Source organism: Elephantulus edwardii, unplaced genomic scaffold (assembly GCF_000299155.1).
Source record: "Elephantulus edwardii isolate Elephantulus edwardi_28Jun2011 unplaced genomic scaffold, EleEdw1.0 scaffold00107, whole genome shotgun sequence".
NCBI lineage: Eukaryota > Metazoa > Chordata > Mammalia > Macroscelidea > Macroscelididae > Elephantulus > Elephantulus edwardii.
The window spans coordinates 126,273-152,472 of record NW_006399857.1 but is presented as its reverse complement, the minus strand read 5'-3'; the positions used below and the strand labels follow the sequence as shown (position 1 = coordinate 152,472).

At 37.9% G+C, this 26,200-nt stretch overlaps 1 protein-coding gene across 2 annotated transcripts in view; it reads right to left on the bottom strand.

Moving 5' to 3' along the window:
• SRP72 (signal recognition particle 72kDa) overlaps window positions 1–23,380 on the bottom strand; it is a 29,895-nt gene extending 6,515 nt beyond the window's left edge. Inside the window, exons 1-15 of one of the 2 annotated variants that reach the window (XM_006891961.1) lie at window positions 23,261–23,380; window positions 19,131–19,251; window positions 17,522–17,645; window positions 16,388–16,531; window positions 16,198–16,309; window positions 14,342–14,373; window positions 12,988–13,112; window positions 12,831–12,888; window positions 8,412–8,543; window positions 7,128–7,256; window positions 5,818–5,890; window positions 3,707–3,771; window positions 2,333–2,428; window positions 752–855; window positions 531–608 (exon numbers count right to left, since the gene is read on the bottom strand). In XM_006891961.1, coding sequence (XP_006892023.1) covers window positions 531–608; window positions 752–855; window positions 2,333–2,428; window positions 3,707–3,771; window positions 5,818–5,890; window positions 7,128–7,256; window positions 8,412–8,543; window positions 12,831–12,888; window positions 12,988–13,112; window positions 14,342–14,373; window positions 16,198–16,309; window positions 16,388–16,531; window positions 17,522–17,645; window positions 19,131–19,251; window positions 23,261–23,369 — 1,502 coding nt within the window. In that variant the 5' untranslated portion in view covers window positions 23,370–23,380. The remainder of the gene's footprint in view (window positions 1–530; window positions 609–751; window positions 856–2,332; window positions 2,429–3,706; window positions 3,772–5,817; window positions 5,891–7,127; window positions 7,257–8,411; window positions 8,544–12,830; window positions 12,889–12,987; window positions 13,113–14,341; window positions 14,374–16,197; window positions 16,310–16,387; window positions 16,532–17,521; window positions 17,646–19,130; window positions 19,252–23,260) is intronic. The other variant, XM_006891962.1, reaches the window with a different exon arrangement.
• Window positions 23,381–26,200: the final 2,820 nt, after the last annotated feature.

The following is a 26,200-nucleotide window of genomic DNA, read 5'->3' as shown; positions in this document are numbered from 1 at the left end:
AAATAAAAACTCCATTCCAAAACAACGATTAAGCTTTTTTTTTTCCCTTAAAAAAAAAATATCAAGGTTCCTCTCTTCCTGGCTCTGACTCTTGACTGGAATAATACCTGTGATCCAGGTACTTACAGTCAACAGGACACTGAATTCCTGTTTCAACAGGAATTACTTCGGATGGGCAAGTGACCAAAGAGATTTCCTCAGAATGACACTTCAGATTCAAGCACACCTACACCTACCTGAAGGAAGTATGATTCCTTAAGCCAAATCCCACCAGACTTGCACTTTGGAGGGATGTAGGCTGTGTCCTGGGTCTGGACACTCTTGTCTCTGGAACAAACTGCACCCCAAAATGAATAGACTACTGAATTCACATGGATCAACAAATTTTCATTTTTGCTTTTACTAGTTAAAATACAGTAGGGTCTATTGGTTATTTTGACAAACAATATAAAAAGTCCTAGGCACAGGACAGGAAATGGGGGAGATCTACAATTCTATCTGGGAGCTGATTGCAACTACCAAAAGGATACACTTTTGCCTTCTCTGGATCTACAAGTGAGTAAGCAGAAATAAGCTGTGCCAAGGTATGGATATCTTTTGGATTCTGTCTGTAAGAAAAAATAAGAAAGTTACTAAACAGCTCTTAAAACGGAAGGAAATAGCATTTTAAAAAAAAGGTACAATTGTTCCCTCGTTATGAATTAATAGCACTAAGAGTGAGATTCCCACATTCCCACTCTTCAGAGCTTACTTCCATAGCTGTTCGAGGTCACTAATTGCCTCCTTCTTCCGCCCATATTTGAGTTTAAAGTTGGCAGCTTCTCTTATCAAGGACAAATGAGCAGAAGACTTGGGCTACAGATTCAAAAAGAGGGGGGAAAGAAAAGATTTTAAGAGAAATATTTATCCAGTCAATAAAATTATATTTATTCACCAGATTTACAAAACAGATCAGTACATCAAATTCTTGATTTTAAACTCTAATGAGTGCAAAAATACAAAATCATACACATGAACAGGGAGAGAGGCATCTTGAAAAATCGGCTGAATCTGGGCAGAGAGCTCATCTGTATTCAGGCTGTTTAACAACTATAAGTATCCCCCATAATCACAATTCTCTAGCATTACCACAGTACTTCGCAGAGCACTCTAGTCCTCTAACAGTACAAAATGGCACATATGTGCGTAAAAGTTAAATACTTCCTACACTGAGACTTATATTGGCAATAAAGACGTATGTTCCTATTAGATGGAGACACAATCTGCAATTTTTCTATGTATGACTGTTCTACTAGTTACTAATACTCAAAGGGCTGGTTCTTCAGCCACTTAAAATTCTCTTGTACATAATCATGTACCATTATCGTTCTTACTTAAGAATGAACACACACACACACACACACACACACACACACCCAAAGAATGAATACATACACAGACGCACACACTTTTTCTCTCTCTCAAAGAAGCTTTAGAAAAATCTAGGGCTAATATTTTCTAAGGTTGTAGCTTTATTATTATTTATTTTTCCATAACTTTATTTTTTTTATTTCTTTATTTCATAATGACTGCAGCCTAGGAAATTACTGAAAATGGTAATTTATACAAAGTCAACTATGAGTCATAACAGACTAAAAGACATATAACAACATTCTTCTAAAAAATGAACTTACAGTCTAATAGCCTTCATTTTCTTGACACAGTCTGTTATATTTTGAGTTGACTACTGCAGGTCTTTACTTTTCTATATTCTTTTATATAAACATTCTCATAATTTGCAGAGCAGACCAACCAGTATTCCCTTCAACCATATTTTATGACACAGCATCACTACTCCTCCTCCCCTCTGTCTGCAGTTTTTATTTCCATTCATCACTCCTTCCTCTCCCTTCTTACCTTCCCAGTTTCATCTCTGGGCAAACACTGTGTGATCCTGAAAGGTTGAAAGCTTTCAGGGCTGACCAACTCTGATGGTGTTCATTTAGCTGCTGACCCTCTACTTTTCCAAATATGATTTCTCTTTTCAAGGACTAGCCCTCCTTCCTGATAACATGGCCAAAGTATGTGATCCACCTCTCACCGGCTTTGCTTCTAAAGAGCACTTTCTCTGGCTGCACTTCACCTAAAACCTATCGCTATGGTTTACAGTCAACTTGAGGGCACCTAACACCAACTCTGTTTGGCTGCAAAGCATGCTACAGTGCTGAGTTCAGTTTAAGGCTCAAAGGCTGGTGAAGCCAGAGACTTGGGGATTCCACCAGTCTCCATCAGACCAGTGAGCTCGGCACTCAGACAAGTAACATGCTCACACCATTTTATTCCATTTACTTACCTGATGGTTTTGATACCACTGGATGGCCTGCGTGAAGACTTCAATGGCACTATCAATATCCTCCTCATGGCTGTACATAGTCACTAACGCAGACACCTGCCCAGTCAAAGGCAGAAATAAATTAGTTTCGTTCCCATTCAATCCTACGATAAACTTTTAACAAATGAAAATCAGCAAATAAGGTTACTAGGCTCTCTGCTAGTACCTAATTCTTCATAAAAATATTATATGTAAAGAGTTAAACTTTATTCCTAGAAACACCATGAACAACCACCACAACAATTTAAACCAAAATCAGTTACCTAGAAAATACAACTTTCCTCTGGAGCAGTGCTAGTCAAAGTGCTCACTGGTAGGGCAAAGCGGATTGGTACCAGTCGCCAAAAAGCCTTGTGCAGATATTGAAGATATCATTTATAATCTTGGACACTTTTTATAATAGAACACCTGCTAGGTAGTCAGGCACACAAGTTACACAGTCAATAAAAAAGCTTGCCTGGTGGGTCTGAGGGACTGTAAGGAAGCCCATGTGGCTGAACTGGGGTGAAGGGGGAAGAGCAGTAGGAGGGAGGTCAGAAAGGAAACAAAAAGTTAGATCTTTGAGGAGATTGATAAAAGCTAGAGAGATCAGGAAAAAAGAAGACACAAATTACCAGATTCCATAGACAGTAAAAGGCTAATTAGGGAGTATTATTTTAAAACTTCATGGCAATAAATATAGCAACCAAAATGAAATTAATAAATTTGTTAAGCACTAGTGCAAAGCCAGATACTAGAATTAATTTGTTTTCCCGAAATATTTTGATTCTAATATATAGTAATTATAGTCTAGCTCCTAAAATAGGATTCTTCTAAAATGAAAACACCATTATAATGCTATTTTAGTAAATGTCAACTATAATAAATTGAAGTAGAAAACACTGCTACAAATAAAAGTCCTAACAGATACACATGCCACCACTACCAATTCAGTGTTTGATATGAAACAGATGTTTCACAGCTAGTAATTTAAATCCACAGTGCTTGAATTATCTAACACAAAAGTATAAACAAAAATTGTTGGCTGATACTATTAAATTGATTTTTAGTACAAATCAAACTAAGCTACTCCTTACATAGGCCATAGGTAAGCTCTATAAGGCTGGCTTTTAGTGACAAGGCCAAGGCCTAAACAGGGTGTGGTACAGCTGTATAAGTAATCAAGTAAAGCAAAATAGTACACAAAATACAGTTAAACTTATGTCACAGTGTAACTGTTATTATTTGAACTATTTCTAGATTATTTAAGCATATTTTAAAAAATCAAAAGGAATACAAACACCAAAACCAATGCACTAGCAATTCCATTCCTTGTAGTATTTTAGTTACACTCACCATGCCTGGTTTATGCTTTAACTCTTCTATGCTTCTCAGTATTAGACATGCTTTGGAAATATTACCTTAGGAGATTAAAAACAAATTCAGAATCACACTGAAAAAAGCTTACTAAGAGGGAGGAAAATTACAAGGAATTCTACTTCTTTCTGCTATTTAGGAAAGTAAATGTAAATGTCATTTTGCAACATCTCTAATATATAAGCTTTTCTCTTTATTTATAGGCAAGGGAATTTAATTATAAAGAAACTTAAAACCAGAAAATCAAACAAGACCAAAACACTGCTGTCAAGTAAGATCCCGACTCATAGTAACTCTTAAGGACAGAGAAGAATGACCCAAAGTTTCCACAGAGGTAAATTTTTATCAAAGTAGCTAAAATGATCTTTATCCTGAAGAGCAGCTGGTAGGTTTGAACTGCTAACCTTCTGATTAGTAGTCATACACTTTGACCATACTACCAGCTCTTTAAAGAAACACATTACTTAATTTAAGCTCTCAAAAGAAAAGTTAATGGTAGCACTACTACCAGTACAAATCTTAACAACTCCCAGCCTGCTGAGTTCTAGTTCTCTTTTTTTAAACTCAAAGAGTCTTTCTTTAAAAGCTCTGGAACATGTCATTACAGATAGTAGTGCCAGGGAAACTTGCCTGTGGCACTGAAAGATTGACTTTAAACTTAATGTAATCCACAGTAACTTAATAAACTCTTAAGAGTGTCTTTAAAAATAAATAAAACCAGATTACAGTCTTTTCTTGCAACTTCAGGACAATAAATAAATCTTGCAAAGATAAATTGAAAACTGGACAAGAAGACAAAAGAGTAGGCAAGGGAAAAAGAAAGGTGTGGAGAAAGAGGAAAAGAGAATTTAAAAGGGCTAAGGCAATGTCGGACGGAGCAGAGTAATATAAAAATAAACAGTTTTTCATCATTCTTTTCATGATCATCCCTTTAAGTAGCCCTTGGGGATCTCTGGTGGCCTAGAGGTAAGAAGCCGTACTAAAATCCCATAAGCACGTAGTTCAAATCCACCAGCTACCCCCTGGAAGAAGGATGGGCAATCTCCTCCCATTCAATTAACTGCCTCTAAAAACCCACTGGAGCGTCAGCAATGGGTCAGTTCCTACTGGACCACACACAACAACAAGCAGCCCTTACAGACGCTTCTCGTAATCACCATCTAATTTAAAAGTTTCACAGATAACCAAGGGCTGTGGCTCTTTGGGGCCTTCAGGGGAAAAAGATGGGTAGTCTCTTCCTGTGTGTAATTTAGTCTTAGAAACCCACTGAAGGATCAGCTAGGATTCATTTCTGACTTTGCAACAATCCATATTTTAAAATTTTACTATCAAAGATTCATATCAGTTTAAGTATTATGGCCCTTTCTAAATATATACATTGTTTCAATCCTTTTCTCCTTCCCAAGTGAACTAAGGGCCACACAGAAACTGCAAGATTCTATTAAAAGAATTTTCTATCTGGAAATATTTTATAGCCCTTGTCACTCATGTTTACAAAACTACTGAAATGTACCTAAAGCAGCTGAAGTGAAATGAAAATTTTATTTCATTTAAAAAAATTTATTTCATTTTAATTAACTTACACTTAGAAATGCTGCATATGGCTAGTAGCTACCATACTGGACAACACAGTTCTAAAGAACAGTTCAAAGGTGGTTCAAAATTATCAGTTCTCATTAAACTTCCTAATCATTTCCTATAAAAGACACAGTTGAAAGGTATAAATAAGAAATAAGAGGCTAAGAAATTCTGAAGGCAAAGCAAACCCTTATTTCACACAAGTACTACTAAATAATAGACATAAGGGTTTCTACACACTAAATGCTGGTGATATTTTGAACACAGGAGACCAGTTTTCAAAGCATAGATTGAGAATCACTCTAACAATATAAGGGTAAGAAAAGGCCCACTAAATTAAAAGTCAGTCTGTGGAGATCACACATCTAGCTTCACATTTCTAACAGCAATAATCATGTTTCGCCAGTACACAAACACTTGAAAAGTCACGTGATACATAACTACTACAGAATCATTATATCAATTACATAATTTCATTAACATGCCATTTTAATCATGAAGGGAATCAATACCTTGGGAAATTTTCAGTTGTGCCATGGTTAGCTTAATTTGAGCTGCATTTTCTGGATGCTGATCTGAAAATTCCTAAAAGATTTTTGTTAGGAGTAAAGAAAAAAAAAACACCACACCTTATTTAATTATAAACAACTAACTATATATTGTAATTATAGATTGCAGATATAAACTATAAAAGAATTATTTAAATTCAGCAGATTAAAAGATTAAACTTTTGGTCTTAGACCAAAATTTTTACTTTAGAAAAACTTTGTTTCATACCTACTGTATTTTATAAGCACGCTCTGAAGATAAGCAAACAATGTCAAGTTACCAGTATTGAACTAGCAAATAAATAACAGCAAGAGAATTTGGTACAACAATGCCAGTTAAGGTAAGCCATGATCTTTACAATTCTTTCCTGTGCATCTGAGTGAATAAATATCACATATGAACAACTGGTGACTCTGAGTAGTAGTGTTAGATAAAAGTACTGAGTATCCCATGGACTGTCTAAAGAACAAATGAGCCTGACTTTGACAAAGTGTAACCAGGCTGTTCCTTAGAGGCAAGGATAATAAAACTTCATCTCACATATTTTTGGGCAGAGGCTAGTCCTTGGGAAAGGACTTATCATGCTGGGATAAGTGGAAGGTCATCAAAAAAGAGGAAGACCGCTAACAAGTTAGATTAACACTCTGACTGTAGTAATAATAATAATAGGCTTGAACACATCAGAGATTGCTAAAATGGCTCAGCAAGGTTCAGATCTGTTGTTCGCAGGGTCACTATGAATTATAGTTGACTTGATGGCATTTAACAACAACAAATAGATTTTTTTATTTTAAGAAAGATAAAAAAAAAATAGCATTTCTTCAATGATGGTCCTTTACAGGTAGCCCTTTAGGATATTTCTAATTTTATCCTGTCCAACTTTCCAATAAACTTTACCCTTAGGACAGTGTAATCTAATAGGACTGATTAAAACATTCCAGCAATTTTCTAACTATTTGGAGGTTTGAAGCCAACATCTTATTCCGAAAGGTGTAGCCATGCTCTAATATGAAAAGCCTAAAATATACCTGTTAATCTTAAAAAGAATTCTTCAAATTCTGTGGAAAATATGTGCATAATAAAGAAAACTTACATGAACCAATAAAGCTACAATCCAGGACTCATTAAAGCTAAGTAGCACGATGGAATTTCTACCGAGGGACATTACCTTCAAGTTTTCCCACAAAAAGTCTGTTAAGTTAGCAAAATAAAAATGAAGCATGGCTGCAACTGCTTGACATCTCATGACAATAAATGAAAGTAACTCCTTTACCTGAAGCAGCTCGATTGCTTTCACGTACTGCTTTTCACGGCACAGCTGGGCAGCTTGGATTAACACAGGGAGGAGATGCTCAGGACTCTGGGACTGTAAACTGGAGGATATTTTTCGGCACTGTTCTGCCTAAAAGACAATACTTTTACTTTTTCTGCCCTACAAAAATGAGTTCATTAATAAATACTAATTATCCAAAAAGAAAAGGAGTAAAAGAAAGTAAGAAGAGGAAACTGGTTGAGGAAAATAGAGTATCTATCAAGTTTAAAGGGTACCGATGGCATAGTCCAGAGTGTGTTTTGCCTCTAAACCAAAATAACAAATGAAGATCTACCTACGGAAGAGGAAGTCATTTACATAGTCTATTCCCAATTACTTCCTTTAAGAAAGTGTTTCTTTTCACTGAATTTAAGCTTTACAAGTTCTATTATCATTTAATAAAGGAAAAGTTCCAGATATTCACCTGGTTGCTTAAATGTCAAGGTCTTCTTTTTGAAATTTATGATTTCAGTGAATTTTCATTCAATAATTCATACATCTAGTTCCACAACAATTAATTTCTTTACTCACAATGTAACTGTGCTTTTCTCACTTGCCCCTGTAATTCTGATTTCCACTAATCCTTCCATGACTCCCTGCGTCTTCCTATTCTTTAGTGATATTATGTTGACCACCTCCTTACTAGATACTGCTTTTCCCTTGGCTCACCTTTCTATATGACTATTATTGATGTATGAATTTTTACTCACCTTTCCTCCTCCCTTCTCATTCTTAATAAACAATTAAGAGAAACTATATTTTCCTTAAAAAACCTCGAGTTTGTATCAGGTATGAGCATATGCTTTAAAAAGAGAATATTTCTTGCTAAAACATTTAAGAATAACTTGACTGATTTCTGTGTAAAAGAAATACTGACATCTCTTGCCCACTGAAAGCTTCTACTCAGTAAAAATTGACCTGTATACAATCTATAACTTGATAAAGAATAGCTCTTAAATGGTAAACATGATCAGCACCTTTGAGGATGCTTCTTGTTTAAACACAAAGCTATTACAAATAAAGTACTAAGAAAATAATTTCCTCTAAAAATACCAAATACAGTTTTTTCATGTTAAAAGCAATGAGCTTTATACCCTTACAAAGAACTGGGCAAATTACTTTTTTAATAAAATCTGACATAAAACTCTTTGAAGAACATAAAAACACATGTATGTTTAAGACAAAAGATTTAAAAACCACCAACACACAAGTAGGTTTGACAGATACCAGAAGTGTATCACCTACCTGGTTTGTGTACATAGCAAGTAAAGCTTTATTAAATTCTATAGCTTGCAGTTGCTTCTTGGAAAGCTTAAATTCCACTCCCTCTGCATTAGTTAATTTCACTTTCTTCTTGGAGTCAAAGACATTTTGGTCCTGACAGAAAAAAATTTAATAGAAACATCAGACTTCAACTTTCTTAACACATTAAGACCTAATTTTTCTTCATTTAGTTATTTTACATAAAGAAAGGAACTTAGAAGAACATATAACTACCTAGTTGGGGGTACCTAGAATTCTAAGATTCATATGTAACAGATTCTTAAACAATACTTCTGTAATTCAAATTTGTTGTAGTGTTGGAAAAGAGCCATTACTGACCCTCTAGTGGGTTTTCAGAGGCAATAAATAAAACAGGAGGAAATTGCCCATCTTTTCCTGTGGAGCAGCTGGTAGATTCAAACCACATACCTTTGGGTCAGCAAGGTAATTCCTTACCATTAAGTCCCTAGCTGGAGATAGAAGTCACAGCCAATGCACAACCAATGACTTATTCATTGCAAATACATTTTATAAGAAACATAAATGCAGGTTATACACATGTATTTCACCCGATGGTATGCATAGGAATCAGACTGATTACATCTGCGGAAAGAACCATTGGAGGAGCTCAATATCAGCTGTGAAAACTAGGCCAGGAGCTGATTGTGGAACAGACCACCAACTACTCATATGCAAGTTCAAGCTGAAGCTGAGGAAAATTAAACTGAATGCACGGGAACCAAAATATGACTTTGAGTTTATCCCACCTGAATTTCAGAACCATCTCAGAAACAGATTTGAGGCCTTGAACACTAATAAGCAAAGACCAAATGAGTTGTGGGAGGATGTCAAAGGTATCATCCAGGAAGAGTGCAGTCATTACAAAGACAGACGAGAAAAAAAAGACCAAAATGGATGTCAGAACAAACTCTGAATATTGCACTGAAGCGCAGAGAAGCCAAAGCAGAAGGAGAAATTCAAGATACTAAAGAGCTGAACATTAGATTCCAAAAGGCAGCATGGGATGACAAAGTAAAATATTACAATGAAATGTGCAAAGAGCTGTAGTCAGAAAATCAAATGGGCCAAACTCGTTCAGCATTTCTTAAGCTCAAGGAACTGAAGAACAAATTCAAACCTAGAGTTGCTATAATCAAAGATGCTTTAGGCAGAATATTAAATGATCCAGGTTGTATTAAAAGAAGATGGAAAGAATATACTAAGTCACTGTATTGAAAGGAATTGGCAGACACAGAAGAATTTCACGAAACAACATATGAGCAAGAACCTATGGTGATGAAAGAAGAAGTGCAAGCTGCTTTGAAGGAAATAGCAAAAAATAAGGCCCCAGGAATAGATGGTATACCAATTGACATATTTCAGCTAACTGATGCTGCCCTGGACATGCTCACCAAGTTGTGTCAAGAAATCTGGAGAACAACCACTTGGCCAACTGACTGGAAGAAATCTATATTTGTTCCCATCCCAAAGAAGGGTGACCCAACAGAGTGTGGAAACTATAGAACGATATCATTGATTTCACATGCAAGCAAGATTCTACTGAAGATTATCCAAAAACGACTGGAACAGCACAGCAGCAGAGAATTGCCAGAAGTCCTGCCCAGGTTTAGATGGGGTCGTGATACTAGGGATATTGTAGTTAATGTTAGATGGATCTTAGCTGAAAGCAGGGAATACCAGAAGAATATCTATCTGTGTTTCACTGATTATGCAAAGGCGTTTGACTGTGTGGATCATAACAAACTGTGGCTGACTCTAAGAAGAATGGGAATCCCAGAACACTTGATCGTGCTAATGAGAAACCTAAACTTGGACCCAGAGGCAGTTGTCAGAACAGAACAAGGAAACACTGCATGGTTCAAAATTGGAAAAGGTGTACGCCAGGGATGTGTCCTATCTCCATACCTTTTCAACCTGTATGCAGAACAGACTGTCTGAAAGGCTGGGCTCTAAGAGAAGTGTGGCATCAGGATTGGTGGAAGATCTATCAACAATATGCATTATGGGAAGGTAGAGGGACAGCACAGGAGCAGAAGACCCTCTCTGAGGTGGATTGATTCAGTGATTGGGGTAATCGAGATGAGTGTGTTGGAGACAGTGCGATTGGCACAGAGCAGTGTTTAGGGCTGTTGTACATAGGGTCACTATGAGTTGCAAGCAACTTGACGAGGGCACATAATAACAACAACAAGATGTATATACTTATCTCCCACTATTTAAACCTTTTAAACCTAATTTGAGGCTTCTGAATACTTTGCTCCGTACTCACAGATACTAAAAAACTAGCAAGTAAGATGCACTGATGACACAGGCAAGACTGCAGTTGTTTTTAGTACTTCTACTATTAATTGCTTGTTTTGAGTTTTCTGAAGACTGCCACCCAGGGAGAGCACAAATCTTGCAGTGGCAACTGGGATTCTATCTCAAAAGGTGTTGCAATTTCTATATGCCATGCTCTGTTGAATTTGGATGACATATTGCACTCTGAAATCTATGATCAGAACTAGCCCATCACTGATCCTCCAGCAGGTTTTTCAGAAGCTACAGACAGCACAGGAGGAGGGTCCCCAACTTTCTCCAGTGGAGCAGTTGGTAGATTTAAATTGCTTGCTTCTGGGTTGGCAGTTTAAACCTTTACCATTAGGCCAACAGAAACAACAACTCTGAAATACCATTACTATTATTTTATTATTATTACTAACAGAAGACAGTTAAAACATTTTGTTTGCTTCTCATCAAACAAAAGTACAGAGAAGTTTGATCTCTGAAATGTCTATTTGGGGAAAGTAAAGTATCATCTGTCTAGAATCTTTGTTAGGAATTATAGAAAGTTTCACATCTGTCAGAGCAATTATTATGAAACATAGCACCCTGAGGACAAACTAAGAGTCTGACTGTCCTATCTTATGCACAGTATTCTCGATTTGTTACATTACAAGTTGATAAAAAAGTGATAGCACTGTATTTTTAATCATGTCTTCTACCAATTTAAAAACTCTAAATTAGCAAAGGTATTTCAACAAATTCTTTTCCTTAATGTGAAACTGGCTTTCATGTAAATGAACCCTCACAAAATTATATTCCTACCTGGTTCTTCTATGTCATTATTTTAACACTTCAATTTATTATGCAGGGTACCATCAGACTTTCTTAAACACTGTGCGCATGGCACTTATTTTATATTCAATATTTTCTCACTGCTATTACTCAATTTAATCCATGCTTTAACAGCCAGCTTGTATATATGCTCTAACCTGTTTCTTCACTTTCCTTCTACAATTCTTAAATAATTCTTCATATGTATATTTGCTTATGCTGTTGCTTAACCTTTAAATGATGTCCATCCTTTATGGGTGAGCTCAACTCTGTCAACAAGATTTTGCCTTTTAATAAATACAGTGACTATCAAATATGCCTCCTGCCCAAAAATAAAACTGCTCAATTTTTATTTCAGCCTTTGAGCTGTGGTGCTGGAGAAGAGTACTGAATGTACCCTGGACTGCCAAGAAAACAAACAGATTCATCAACATTGCCATGGGAAAATGTGCTGTTAGGGGCCTCTCCAGGGTACTGAAGAGCAATGGTGTCACTCTGGAGACTGAGGTGCGTCTGATACAGCCCATAGTCTTTGCTATCACTTGTTATGCATGAGAGTTGGACAATGAGTAAGGAGGACAGAAGGAGAATTGATGCCTTTGAGCTGTGGTGCTGGAGAAGAGTACTGAGGGCACCATGGACTGCTAGGAAAACAGATTCATCTTGGAAAGGGTTAAACTGGGTGGCTCCTTGGAGGCAAGGATTCTGAGGCTCCGTCTAACATACTTTGGACATGTTGTTAAGGAGGGACCAGTCCTTAGAGAGGGACATCATGCTTGGTAGGGTGGAGGGACAGCGCAGGAGGGGAAGACCCTCTATGAGGTGGATTGATTCAGTGACTGGAGTCAGAGACAGTGCAATTGGCACAGGACAGAGCAGAGTTTAGGGCTGTTGTTCACAGTGTCGTTATGAGTAGCAAGCGACATAACAACAAAAACAACTAGTGGCCTAGTGGTAAGAAGCTGCACTGCAATCCCAACGGCCTACAGTTCAAATCCACCAGCTGCTCTGCAAGAAAAGATGGGCAGTCTCCTCCTGTGCAATGAAATGCTTCTGAAAATTCAGTGGAGGATCAGCTATTAGTTAATTCTGACTTGAAGACATCCAACATTATTATAAATTAGTAGAAGGAAAAGATTTTAAAGGCTAGGGTCTGCAATTACAAAAAGGCTTTATAATTTTAACAGCTTCACTGTGATTTTGCTATAATTGGACTTTTTTTGCCATGGAGAAAGAATACTTAGGACAAAGTGTTGAGAGTAGGATGTCACATATATTTCATACCTTGTTAATGGTAATGATGTTATTTGCAATTACAGCTAGCAATCCCACATCTGTTGGCCTGTGAACAACAAGCAACAATCAAAAAGGTACACACTTAAAAAAAAAATCACAAACCAAGCATCATCCCCTACCAAGGTACTTCATTTTAATAACTTACTTCAGTTTGATTATCTGATTGTAAAGTTGTAAAGCCTCCTCTGTACAACCCTGAAGCTGCAGTATATATGCCATCTGACCATGAATGATTGCCAGTTCTGTCTGTGGGTCTTCCTCAGCCCCATCCTAAGCAAAGAAAAGAAACATTTATTTCCTTTAAATTTTCCAAAACAAGCCACGCTTATCAAGTAACCTGCACATATGAAAGATACACAGCACTAATGAGTGCAATTTCCAAGAATTTTCCCTTAGAGTGAGTTCTTCAGAATCACTCAGGAACTGTCACCCAGAAAGTTTAAATGAGAATGGCAAGAAATAGCTTTTAGAAAACAGCAACAAACTCAGGAGTACCATTTACTGGTCACTACCATCCTACAAAAAAAGGAATAAAAAAAATTAAGAAGTCTAAAAGCCAGGATCTGACTTACAATGATACCAGCACACTCTAGAAAATAATATTCTCATGAAAAAAAAAGTTTGTCAATGTTTCACTCTTAATTCTACCGAACTCTAAAGATTAGAAAATTCAGAGAATTTCAAAAGCTAAAGTTAATTCTATACTTCAAACTGAAGCTCTACAAACAGCCTCTCTAGACTCAGCTGCTTTCTCTTCTTTGCAGAAAAAGCTCATTTCCGGGGTGCAATGAATGCTCAAGGCTAGCAGGTTTTTTGACCAGAAAGCACTCCTTCTTTCCCCTGATGAGTGTAGTCTATGCTCACCAGGGCTCAGACTTGTTTCCAAACTTCCCTATGTCAGCTGTTACATTCAGTTGTGATGTTTTACGGAGTACTACAGTGAGAAAAAACTACCTAAGTCTGAAAAAACTTGCTTCAATAAAACTCACAATAAAAAAAAAATCCAGCAAATAAACTCACCATGAATGTTTAGAAAGATGTTATAAAATTAAGTTTCAAAAGAAAAATATTATTAAAGGAGATGTGCGCCAGGAAATGGTAAAAGGATCTGAAAAGGGTAACACCTTAATAACTCTGCAATGAAACTCCTCACAGCTGCTTAAGAGTAATGATCTACTTTAATAAACACATACCCAGAAATCATATGCTGAATTATATGTAGTTTTTATAAGAAATATGTATGAAATTCCTATGAGATCTACAATTAAAGGCCATAACCTTGCATTTCAAGACTGGAGAATGAAATCTGTATATACGTGAATCAAAAGCAAAACAGGTATTTGACTCTTTGTACTTTGATTTATCAAACTAATAGACTTTACAAACTGATCCAAAGAGCTTCACTATGATTTCTATTTAGTGAGACAGCATACATATAAATGTATAGAGAGCCTCTTACTAATTTGTATTATAGTGTAAAATCTGGATTTAATACTTACAGAATCTTCTGATAGTGAACGGCGACAAAGATCTAAGGGAGAAAAAAAATTGTTTTAAAATTAACATTTCTAAGTAACTTACATTTCCTTTCATCACTAAATTCCTGGGCAGAAGGCTTCAAGATAATCTTAATGACAAGCAAACTCATAATTATCTTATCATCAAATACACTACTAAAATTTTACCAATCCTGGATAATTCTAGTTCTTTAGTACTTTCTTTGTTCATAGTATCTATATTGTGAAAAATTTTAAGGTAATTAAAGAAATATTATAAATACACTGTCTACTTTTTGAAAAAAGTAAAAAAGAGCATCATCGTACTATCTGGAGATAACCATTCCTAGCATTTTAGTTATTTCTAGTTGTGTTTAATGTTCAAGCACATGCATTTTTAAATGAAACTGAGATAGTATATATACATACTTCTTTGAAGCTTCCTTTCCTTTATTTTATATACGATAGATAGGTTTATATTGTAATTAGTTTAGATATGCATTGTTATTTACAATGACTACATGGCCATCAGGGAGTTCTGCTGGCCTATGGAAAGAAGCTGTGCTGCAATCCCAAAGGCACACGGTTTCAGGCCACCAGCTGCTCCATGGAAGAAGGATGGTTAATCTCCTCCTGTGCAACTAACTGCCTCTGAAAAAACACTGAAGGGGCAGCTATGGGTTGGTTCCGACTCAAGAGAACAAAACAACAACATGTACACGTGCTTTGTGATTATTAAAAATGCAGCAATCAAAAAAAAAAATGCAGCAATCCCTTAAGAGGTTAAAAACTCATGCTGTATTTCAATATATATATATATATATATATATATATATATACATACATACACACACACACACATGTAATTTACCCAATTATTTCATCAAGAGGTTAAAAACTCATGCTGTATTTCAATACACACACACACACACACACACACACACATATGTAATTTACCCAATTATTTCATCAAGTTTCTAAAACTATAATTCCCAGATGATGAGATAAGCAAATTTTAAAGTCTGCTATACACACCCAAGCTGGAACGTTCACTGTGAAGTCTGTATAACCTTATACTCAAACAGTATTATGTAAGAGTGTCCTTTCTCACACTGTTAAACTGGGAGTGATAAAACGAAGTTCAAAAAAAAAAAGAAAACGAAGTTCTTAAAAACCAGTGTTTTCTCTTTATGACATCCTAACTCTAAGCATGTAATAGTAAAACATAGATGAGTTTCATTTTTTAATATGCCTCACATTTCAATGCACTCCCTGCAAGGAAAATTCTCAATGCTGAAAAGTCTCAATGTTTAAGGAGAAACCTTTCCATGGAGAAAAGTCTAAACATTTCAGGAACTGAAACATAATCTAGTTGAAAAAGTTTTCTGTTTTTTACTAATAAATACTGCAAATGATGTAGATATGGGAAAATAGTAAATAAGCTTAAAAAATGAGGTAGTATATGCATGTGTGCATAAACACAGCCACAACAAACGTGTATACTTACCTGGACAATAATTACTGAAGATTATGACATGTAAACATTAAGTGCTTGAGATGAAGCACTTCATCAAATTCACGTTTAACTTTCATAAGAAACTTTTTAAAAACCTACTCTTCAAATTTCAAACTTTAAAGTTGCGTGTGGCTGAAAATTAGCAAGTAGGTTGATTTCAAGATCACACAAAATATAAGAGCAATATGGTAAGATCCAAGAGAAAGAACAAATTGCACATCAGAAATACTCATGCATTAACATCACTCAGTTACCTCACAAAAATCAAAAGCACCTTGTGGAGAGATACTATGCAAAGTTATAGCAATGCTACCTATACACATAGCTTTAATAAACTTCCAACCTTCAGCTTTCTGTAGGATTTTCATTGCCTGGGTCAGTTGGCCTTGTCCTATCAGTGCACATGCAGCATTATAGCACAATTCGTATGTGCCTTCTTGTAGGCCCAAGTTTTCCTGTCAAGGAACAAAATACCAGTCAAGCATGAGGCAGAAGTATCATTCCAGGCTATGTGCGTACTTAAGCATACTCACTGGAGCCACTTTTTGCCAATTGCTCTGAGCTGCAACAACTGCTGAAAGGTTGGTTTTTCTCTCCTCATCATAATCATCTTGGGAGTTTCGCACAAGATCTCTATATACAGCTAAGCACTCATCATAGCGTTCCAATCGGTATAACTGAAGGGACAAATAATAAGTAAAAATAATCAAATGAGCAGTTGGTATTAAATCTCCAATACCAAACAAACCATTTACAGAACCATTAAAAAGGCATTTTATCAACATAACAGGGACAAATTATTTTCTTCCTAATTTTTTATTAGTTCTCTGTGTTACTAATATTCCCAAAATATTACCTGCAATGAATCAACCATATTACAGATTGGTAGCCACAACTGTTTAAGTGGTTTATTGACTATTTTCTTAAAAGAAGATGAGCACGCGAGTGGTGAAAAAACCCTTTGTACAGAAATCAATCCTGTTATACATAAATCTATTTTAAAAAAATCCACAGTACATGATTACTAAACTTCATTAAACAGAAATTAGATGTTAACAGAAACAGCATTTCATAGGTATTCACAATATTTTACTGCATATTCTTTCCTAGAGATTAGCTAAGGTACAGAGTTGTCTTAAAATATATTAAATGGCAATAAAAATTGTCACTCTAAGCCAATGAGTATACTATGTATATTAGAGATTGGTTCTAGTCTCTAATTGTTAATAATTATCTTTTCCATTAAGCTTAATCTTATGTCTCAAAAACCTTTCAAAATAAAATACCTTTCAGATTTCAAGAGTTAGCTGAATATATCAAAACCCTTTTCACACTTTCTAATTTTTAAATTCAAAATACCAAATACTAGAGAGAATGGTAATGTGTCTAAGTTCATGGATTTTTGTTTTTCATCTTTTCAAATAGACAGAAAATTTTATTTTGCAGTTCTTCTACTTTCTTGACTATTCCAATTATTCCAAGGAAATCATTTGTTAAAAAACCAACTTTAAGCAACTGGCCTTATGAAGATCAAAAAGAGGGAATATATTCAAACCTCAAGGAACTCGTTTGTTGGTCAGTTTTGTGTAGCATCCCTGCTCCTCGCTAGAGGCAGAATCATGCTCACTCAGGATGACTGTCAACAGGTATTTTAAAGCAGTAATTACCACTTGTCCATAAAGCTCCTTTAGTTTGTCTGTCTGCTGGTTGGCACTTTCTATTGTCTTCAAGGCATTCTCAATTCTATTTAGCCTGTACTCGCAATATGCCTTCTCAAAGGAAAGAGAGTTGCTGAAAAAGAAAAAAAAGAGAATCTATTCTAAGGTAATACTGTCATCACAGTAGGCCAGACAATGCTTTCACTACCTGACACATTAGTTAGTCCTTGTAATAAGAGATGCAGTAAATGATGATGAAAAGTTAGTGGTGTGCACAAAAATCACAAAGCTAGTGACAAGAAATTATACCCATTCCCTTGTGTCTCATATGGTTACTTTCATGGATATTCTTATCAGAATGACTGGTCTTTTAAAGAAACATTTAAAAAGAAAATAATCAGTTCAATAACACATATTCTTAGAAACAAAGACAATATAAATATTTTAAGTGGATTATTTAAAGTTTGTTATCCACTAATCAAATAAGGTGTGGTATTACTGTGATTAGGTACTGCTGACTTGGAAGTGACTCACTGCTGACATTCCAGGGGGTTTTCAGATGCGGGAAATCATATGGGCGGTAATTTCCCATCTTTCTCCAGAGAAGCAGCTGGTGGATTCAAACTGCATACCTTGGGGTTGGCAGTATAAGTTATCACTAAGCCACCAGGGCTCCATAATAAGCATACAGTGTTTTAATTTGTTTAAACAGCAAATGATCAGCAAAGAAAAAGTCTCACACACACATTCTCTCTCTCTCGTGTGCGCTCACTCACACACACACATACACACACACACACCCCCGCAAACACTGGACTCCCAACCAACTAGTAAACATACTTCAAAAAAATCTTACAGACATTCAAAATTTAAAAATTCATTTAAACATTATACCATTTATGTCTCATTTTTACTTATTAACCACCATTTGTGAGGAGATAAGTATTTATGAATATAAATAATAATATCTTTCATTCACTGGCCTAATAAATATTAGGAAGCTCAGGTGGCTTAGTGGCAACGTTGTGTTGTCAACTCATAGGCATGTGGTTTGAATCCGCCACCTCCTCCGCAGGAAAAAGATGGACAAGCTCCTCTCATGTAATTTACTGCCTCTGAAAACCTGCTGGAGGGTCAGCCATGAGTTGGTTCCACCCTGACAATACACAGTATGATCTCTGGGTAAGAAGCTGTGCTGTGAACCCTAAATAAGGCATGAGGTTCTAATCTACCACTTGCTCCTTGGGAAGAAAATGGACAATTTCCTTCTGTGTAATGTATTGCTTCTAAAAATCTGTTGCATGGTCAGCTATGAGTTGGTTCTGACTCAATGGCAAACAACAAAAATGAATAAAGATTATGTGAAAGCTTCCCTACGTCATAAAGTCATTAAAATTTCTTATGCATTGAAAGACCAGAGTGAAGAAAAGACTCTTGAAGGTTAGGGGAAAAAAACAGGACAAAAAGCCTACTGTTCCTTTCTGTTACAGAAATACCACTGTCAACCAAAAGCAGAGAGGGGAAGGAAGTAAATCAGTTAGCAATGGAGGAGAAATCATAGAAATAATTTTAACTATACCAAAAGTGTTTCTAGTAACTGTACAACTAAACCACTTACTTGGCTAACACTTTGGTGTGAGTATTGATGACATTCAAGGCTTCCTTGAAACTTCCATTCTGGATAAGGCATACGACTTTACAGTGCAGGGCAGTTACATCATCCTTGTTGACCTGCAGTACTAGACACCAATTTTAGGAAAGCCATTATTCCATCTTTTCACTCAAGTTACTCATTATTCCATTATCTTTTCACTCAAGGTCCCACTCCTGTCTCATTTCTAATTTTACTACAGTAGACAACATTGATGTTGTTGCTGACTGCTCGCTGAGTTGAGCACTACTCATCACGTGCGACCCTATGAACAAAAGACCTGAAGCTCTTCTATAACTATTGTCATTTCTCAAAGTTCATAATTTCCAGAGGCACGTTGTTTAACATGTTGCTGCAAATGACAGCAAATTTGTTTCTGAGCACGGTCGTCAATTTAAAAAAGTGTGCGGCAATGTGTTAAGAAGATGATGCCACTCTGCTTCCAAGAAAACCTTAGTTGGAAAACAACAAAAAAAACACAACAGAAAAAAAATATCAATCTTTTTAACTTTAGATACTATACTAAAAAAAGTTGTAACAATATATTAAACTCTTAGTAAAACAGATTAAAGATTTACCAAGATACATGTACCCAAAAAGAAGGGGTGTGGGGAGGCAAGAAGGTAGAAACTTTTCATCTTGGGAAGCATGAGACATATTTTATTATTTCATGGCAGGGGGAGAAAAATTCATGTAGTATTCAGAATCAAGTGACTTAGATTTGAAAGCATGCTTTTTATTAACTACTCTGAAGTCTTGTGAAAGCCATGTAATGCTAAATATCACTTTTCTAATCTGTAAATAAGAAATTCTACATTAAATGTCAGAAAATTCTTCTTTATTGTAAAGCATAAAACAAATACAACCCATTTTGCTGTTACTGTTTCCGAAACATAGCTGTCCCTGAGAGTTAGGCAACTAATCAAAAGAACAGCTTCTTTTTTAGGGGTCAGCTATGAATTGTTTCTAACTCAATGACAATGACTTTTTGAGTTTCCAATGTAAGATTATCAAAGAGAAGTAGCTGTTATGTGTTGTTGAGTGGACTACAACTCATAGCGACCCTAAAACAACAGCTCTGAAACTTGCCCTATCCTGAGCCCACCTCACCTTCACTGATACACCTGACGTTATTCTGACTAGCCACAGTCACTGGGTTAATCCATCTCATCCAGGGAGGCTTTCCCTAGTGTTGATCTTCCACCCTTCCAAGCATGTTGTTCTTCTCCAAAGTCTAGTCCCTCCTGACAACATGCCCAAAGTATGAGATGAAATTTCAAAATCCTTGACTCCAAGGAAGTAACGTGGTTTTAGCTTCTCCAGGAGAGACCTGTTTGTTCTCTCGGCAGTCTGTGCTAGTTCAATACTCTTTTCCAGCACCACAGCTCAAAGGTATTGTTTCTTCCTTTGTCATTCTTACTCACTGTATAGCTTACAGACGCAGAACAAGCAGGTGTACCTTAGTCTTTAGACTGATATCATTGCTCTTTAGCCTTCTGGAGCCATGCAACTCATCTTTTACTTTTCTGAGTGCTGATGCTAAGGGTGTTGTTTGTGGATTTGAGCAAGATGAAATCATTAGCAACTTCAATCTTTTCTCTGTCATGCTGCTGCCTACTTTGTCTGGTGGTAAGGATTTTTGCCTTCTTCCCCCCGCCCCCAATAATACATTTAATAGGAGAGATCTCAGTCATTGATACTGTCTTCTTGATATTGAGTTTCAATCCATACAAAAGGCTGCATTCCTTGATCTTCTGCAGCAAGTATCTCAAATCCCTGTTTCAACAAGCAAAGCTGTCTTACCTACTTAACACAGGTTATTAATCAGTCCTCCTCCAATACTGATGCAACATTCTTGTTCATAAAGTTAGTCTCTTGAATAATCTGTGCCAGGCAGCTGCTCAGTGTCATACTGACCAGCATTGCATTAGTTCGTTTGAAGAGTAACTATAGGAGCAACTACTGGAGTCCAACTTGAAGTTTAAAAGTCAAAGGAATGTTTATCAATAAGGAATACACATACATAACAAGACATTACAAGGTTCCAATATTACAAGATTCATAAGGTTACTATGAGTTATAGTCGACCTAACACTACCTAATAACAACATACAAAAACAAATCGATTACCTTTCCTGATTAACAAAAAAAATTCTGTCACATATTTATAATACTGGTCAAGGTCTACCCAGGAGACAAAATTAATTCAAGCTGAGTTTTATTGTGTGTGTCAAATAATTCCATTGAGGGAGTCTGGTGACCTAGTGGCAAGAAGCTGTGCTGCAATCCCAAAGGCACACAGTTTGAGGCCATCAGTTTCTCAGTGGGAGAAGGACAGGTAACTCCTCCTACACAATTAACAAGTAATTCTAACTGACAGCTATTATAACCTGCATTACACAGATGGTACAATTCTGCTTGCTGAAAGTGAGAAGGACTTGAAGCACTTGTAGCAGAAGACCAATGTCAGGAAAACAAAGACTCTTTCTTCTGGACCAATAAAGGCGTCATCATGACAGATGGAAAGGAGAATGAAACTGTCAATAACTTCATCTTGCTTGCATACACAATTAACACCTTTGTTACCAGCAGTCAGGAAATAAGAAGACACAGTACATTGGGAAAAATCTGCAGTTGGGGGCCTTTCCAAATTATTGAGGAGTAATGATGTTAGTTTGAGGACTAAAGTGCATCTGATGCAGACCATGGTCTTTCCAATCACTTGACATGCAGCTGAGAGCTGGACAATGGAAAAGAATGACAGAAAAAGAACTGACGCCTTTGGGCTCTACTGTTGGAAAAGAGCAGTGGACATCCCATGGATGGTCAAGAGAACAAACATATGTCTTGGAGAGGAATGCTCTTCGGAGGCAACATGAGGCTTCACCTCACATACTCTGGGCATGCTGTTAGGAGGGGTTATCTCTTGGAGAAGGACATGATGCTGGGAAAGGTGGAGGAGTGGCGAAGAAGAGGAAGACCCTGGACCAGGTGGAATGACACAGTGACAGCAGTAATGGATTCAAATGCGTCAGTAAGTGTGCTGACGCATAGGATAGGGCAGGGTTCAGATCTGTTGTTCAAAGGGTTGCTGTGAGAAGTACTCAACTTTATGGCACCTAACAATATCCTCAGTGTAGTAAGTCATCAAGTGTGTTGCAGTCATAATGACCCATGTTCACATTAACACTGCAACAGGCTGCAGAACAAATTACACAGCTTTACTATGTTACTACTCTATTTTGAACAGCCAAATCCTGGCTCTGTCTACTAAATTTCAAATTTAACAAATACAAACTATCTTCAGGAGAGAATAATTAAGCAAAATTGAGTACTTATAAAAACACAGCACGTTAAAGTTATCTGTTGTTGTTATGTGCCCTCGAGTCGCCTGCGACTCATAGCGACCCTATGTACAACAGCCCTAAACTCTGCTCTGTCCTGTGACAACCCCACTGTCTCCGGGACAGGATAAAAGAACATAATGTGTTGACTCTCACAGGAAACCCAGTAATTGACATTATCACGTCAGTGTCAAAAAAACAGGACAAACTTTTCTTATGACATTATTCCAAACGCTGGTGGCTTGAAGACACACACATCCACCGGGGTGATTCTACCTGTGGGAATGACACGTGTGACAAAGAGCCAGCCCTCCCCACCCCTCTGCAATGAAATCGTACAGCTGTCACCTTGTCAGCAACAGATTACAAATTACGTTCGTCCCTGGGGCAGGATCGCGACCACTCCGTTAGAGACGGGAGGAAAAGAGGCAATCTGAGAATCTGAAAAATGAAGCAGACTCCAACGATAACAGAGTTTGAAAAAGGTACCGGGAGCTGCTGCGGTCTCTTTAAATGTCCGCAGCGGGGGTACAGAGGTGGAAGTACACGTGGCTCTAAGCTCCCAGGACCCTGAGACTTCCAGGAGAGGGGCGAGGCGTGGGACCCGCTCCGCGATCCGGCCCAAGCGGAGGGCGCCCGGGGTCTGTCCCCTCCACCGACTAGCCCTGGGGGTCGCGCGCGGCGGAAGGAGGCCGCGTGCCCCCCCGAAAGCCCCGGGCCCGCCTCGGCGCCCGCGCCGGCCCGGACACTCACTCTTGTTGACGGTCTTGAGAGCACGGGTGAAGTCGCCGTTCTGGCCATAACGATTCACTTCACTCCACAGCGCAGGTACGGACACCCCCCCACTGCCGCCGCTCGCCATCTTGCAGGAAGGGGGGGAGTGACCTCTGCCCCGGAAGCGGATCTTTGCGGAGTCAAGCGCCGAGGAGGAAGCAGCTGCTTGTTAATGGTCGCCGGGCCTGGACCTCCTTTTGGGTTAGCCTTGGGGGTGTTCCTCTCTTTAGCAAGAAGTTCCGGTGGTTGGAATCTATTTTGATACATTTTTACGGATCTACTCGTTGGATTTCAGGAGGGGCTCTGGGTTCAGCTAGGAGCCGCGTGTATTTCAGGGGTGACCGCTGCGTGCCTGGGGCTCTGGGGACGGGCCTGGGAGCCTTTTGTGTCCGCAAGCCTCTGCTAGTGTTTTGGAAAATAGTACCAGATCTTAGGGAGTCACTTGCAAGAACGGGGCTCAGGTTCTCCTTGGTGTTTGGGAATACTTAATAGAGGAGTGGGCATTTGATTGGCTTCTTGAAAAGTGATTGAGAACCTAGGATTCTGGGAAAATGGCAGAGAGCATTCCTGCAGAAAAGAATCCCCAAGTTTGGTGTAAATCCTTGAACTCGACCATAGTAAAAAGATCAGGAAAAATCATGAGCTGAGAATCCCAATGTTCACTTTCATACTCTGCGACTCCTTTATTTTTAATTAATCTTAAGTGCCATGACATAGCAGTCCTATGAAAAACAGATTTGAACCCTGTTTTCCTGTGCCATCCTATAAAAACATAATTTTTCCAACTTAAAAATAGGAATAAAGTTTTTTACCAATAAAGCGTAACTCATACGTACACTAATGTAACAGAAAAATTTTAGAGCCATTGATTGGTGTCATGATTCTCTATTTGCCTCTTCTTCTTTGCCCAGCAATTTAGCCATTCTTAGGTGCCCTCCTACTCAGTGACCCTAAAAGTACAAAACAAAATCCTGCCCACTCTCAACATCTATGATGTGCTTAACGCTGTATTTTGCAGTCATTTTGTGTCTATCTCCTTAAGGGTCTTCCTATCCTTTGCTGACCCTCTACTTTTCCAAGAAATGGTCCCTCCAAATTAACCCAAGTATGCAAAGCAAAGCATCACCAGCCTTGTTTCTAAAGAGTACTCTAGCAGCACTTCAGTGCTATTTTTGGCAGTCCATGCACAGTATATTCAATACTGTTGCTGGCACAGCTCAAAAGCATCAATTATTCATGATCTTCCTTACATTGTCCAGCTTCCATATACTTGAGAAGCAATTGAAAACCCCATGGCTTGTGTTGAGCACACCCTAGTCTTTGAACTGGCATTCCTGGTTAGCACTCAAAAAGTCCTGAGCAGCACATTTTTTATTTGCCCAGTGCAGTATGCTGTTTTGGTTTCTTGACTTCTGCTTCCATGAACATTAATTGTGGATCCGAAAAAAGAAAGTAAATAATAAGACTTTTTCCCCATTATTCTTTTTCTGGGTTTTTTTTTTTTGTGTGTGTGTGTGTGTTTGTTGTTTTTTATTTTAATCAGGATGAAAGTTTAATTCCCTTCCCCTCCTTTTCTTGTGTGCCATCGAATCAGATCCTGCTAGCACAGGAGGAGTTTGCCCCTCCTTCTCCAGCACAGCATCTGATGGATTCAAAGCAAAAGTTTACTGAAGGGAATCTATTGCTCTGCTAGGACCAATGTGCTGCTACCAAAAGACCAGCAAATAGCATTTACCAACCACTCTGGGAGAAAGATACGACAGTCGGCTTCCTTTAACATTTTAAAGATGAAAACCAGACTCAGAATCAACTCATGGCTGCTGTTTGGTTCTTACTATGCAGATTGCACAGCATTCCCGTTATAGTCATTCTCTACTTTGAAGCACTGACAGTAATTTAAGAATCATCTTTCTTGTTTAATTTACTACCACAGTATCCTTGACAGCATACCTGAAACCAGCACAGTCTGGGCCATGATACACAGTTCTTTTTAACCAAATGAGACTGTTCTTGTCTGTCCTAACTGGTGAGTTCTTTTGCGACAGAAATTACACCCATTCTATGATTGTGTCCAGTGACTCTGAAGGAAAGATGGGTATCTCCTCTTGTGTCATTTACAGCACTGGAAATCCACTGGCCGGTCAGCTCTAAGTTCCAATCTTACACCTGAGGCCAGTGATCAGGGTCTTGTCAAGAGTTCAGCTCTAAAACTTGTGTAGCATCCAAACGTGAGACTCAAACTAGTTCATTCTGGATTGAGCCCTTGCTGAGAACTTTGCCAGTCTACAGTTTAACAACGTATGTTTTAAGAAACATTGCCTAGCCTGGTACCATCCTCACATTCACTTTGGAGCCCACTGTTGCAGTCACGGGGCCTGGCTACCTTGTTGATGGTCCTCCTCTAACCCTTTAGCAGGCATAATGGACTATCTAAAATGCATGTGGAAATAGCTAACTGTTCTTTTTTAATAGCCAAATGCATAGTGATTTCAGCTAGGCTTTCCTATACAGCCATGTTGTTATGTGCCGTCGAGTCACTTGCGACTCATGGAGACCATATATACAATAGCCCTAAACTCTGCTCTATCCTGTGCCAATTGCAGGGTCTCACACTCCCATCCCTATTATCCCAGTCACTGAATCCATCTCATAGAGGGCCTTCCCCTCCTGCGCTGTCCCTCCACCCTCGCAAACATGTTGTCCTTCTCCAAGGACCAGTCTCTCCTCACAACATGTCCAAAGTATGTTAGAGCCTCAGAATCCTTGCCTCCAAGGAGCCACCTGGTTTAACCCTTTCCAGGACATATCTGTTTGTTTTTCTAGCAGTCCATGGTACTCTCAATACTCTTCTCCAGCACCACAGCTCAAAGGCATCAATTCTCCTTCTATCCTCCCTGGTCATTGTCCAACTCTCTGATG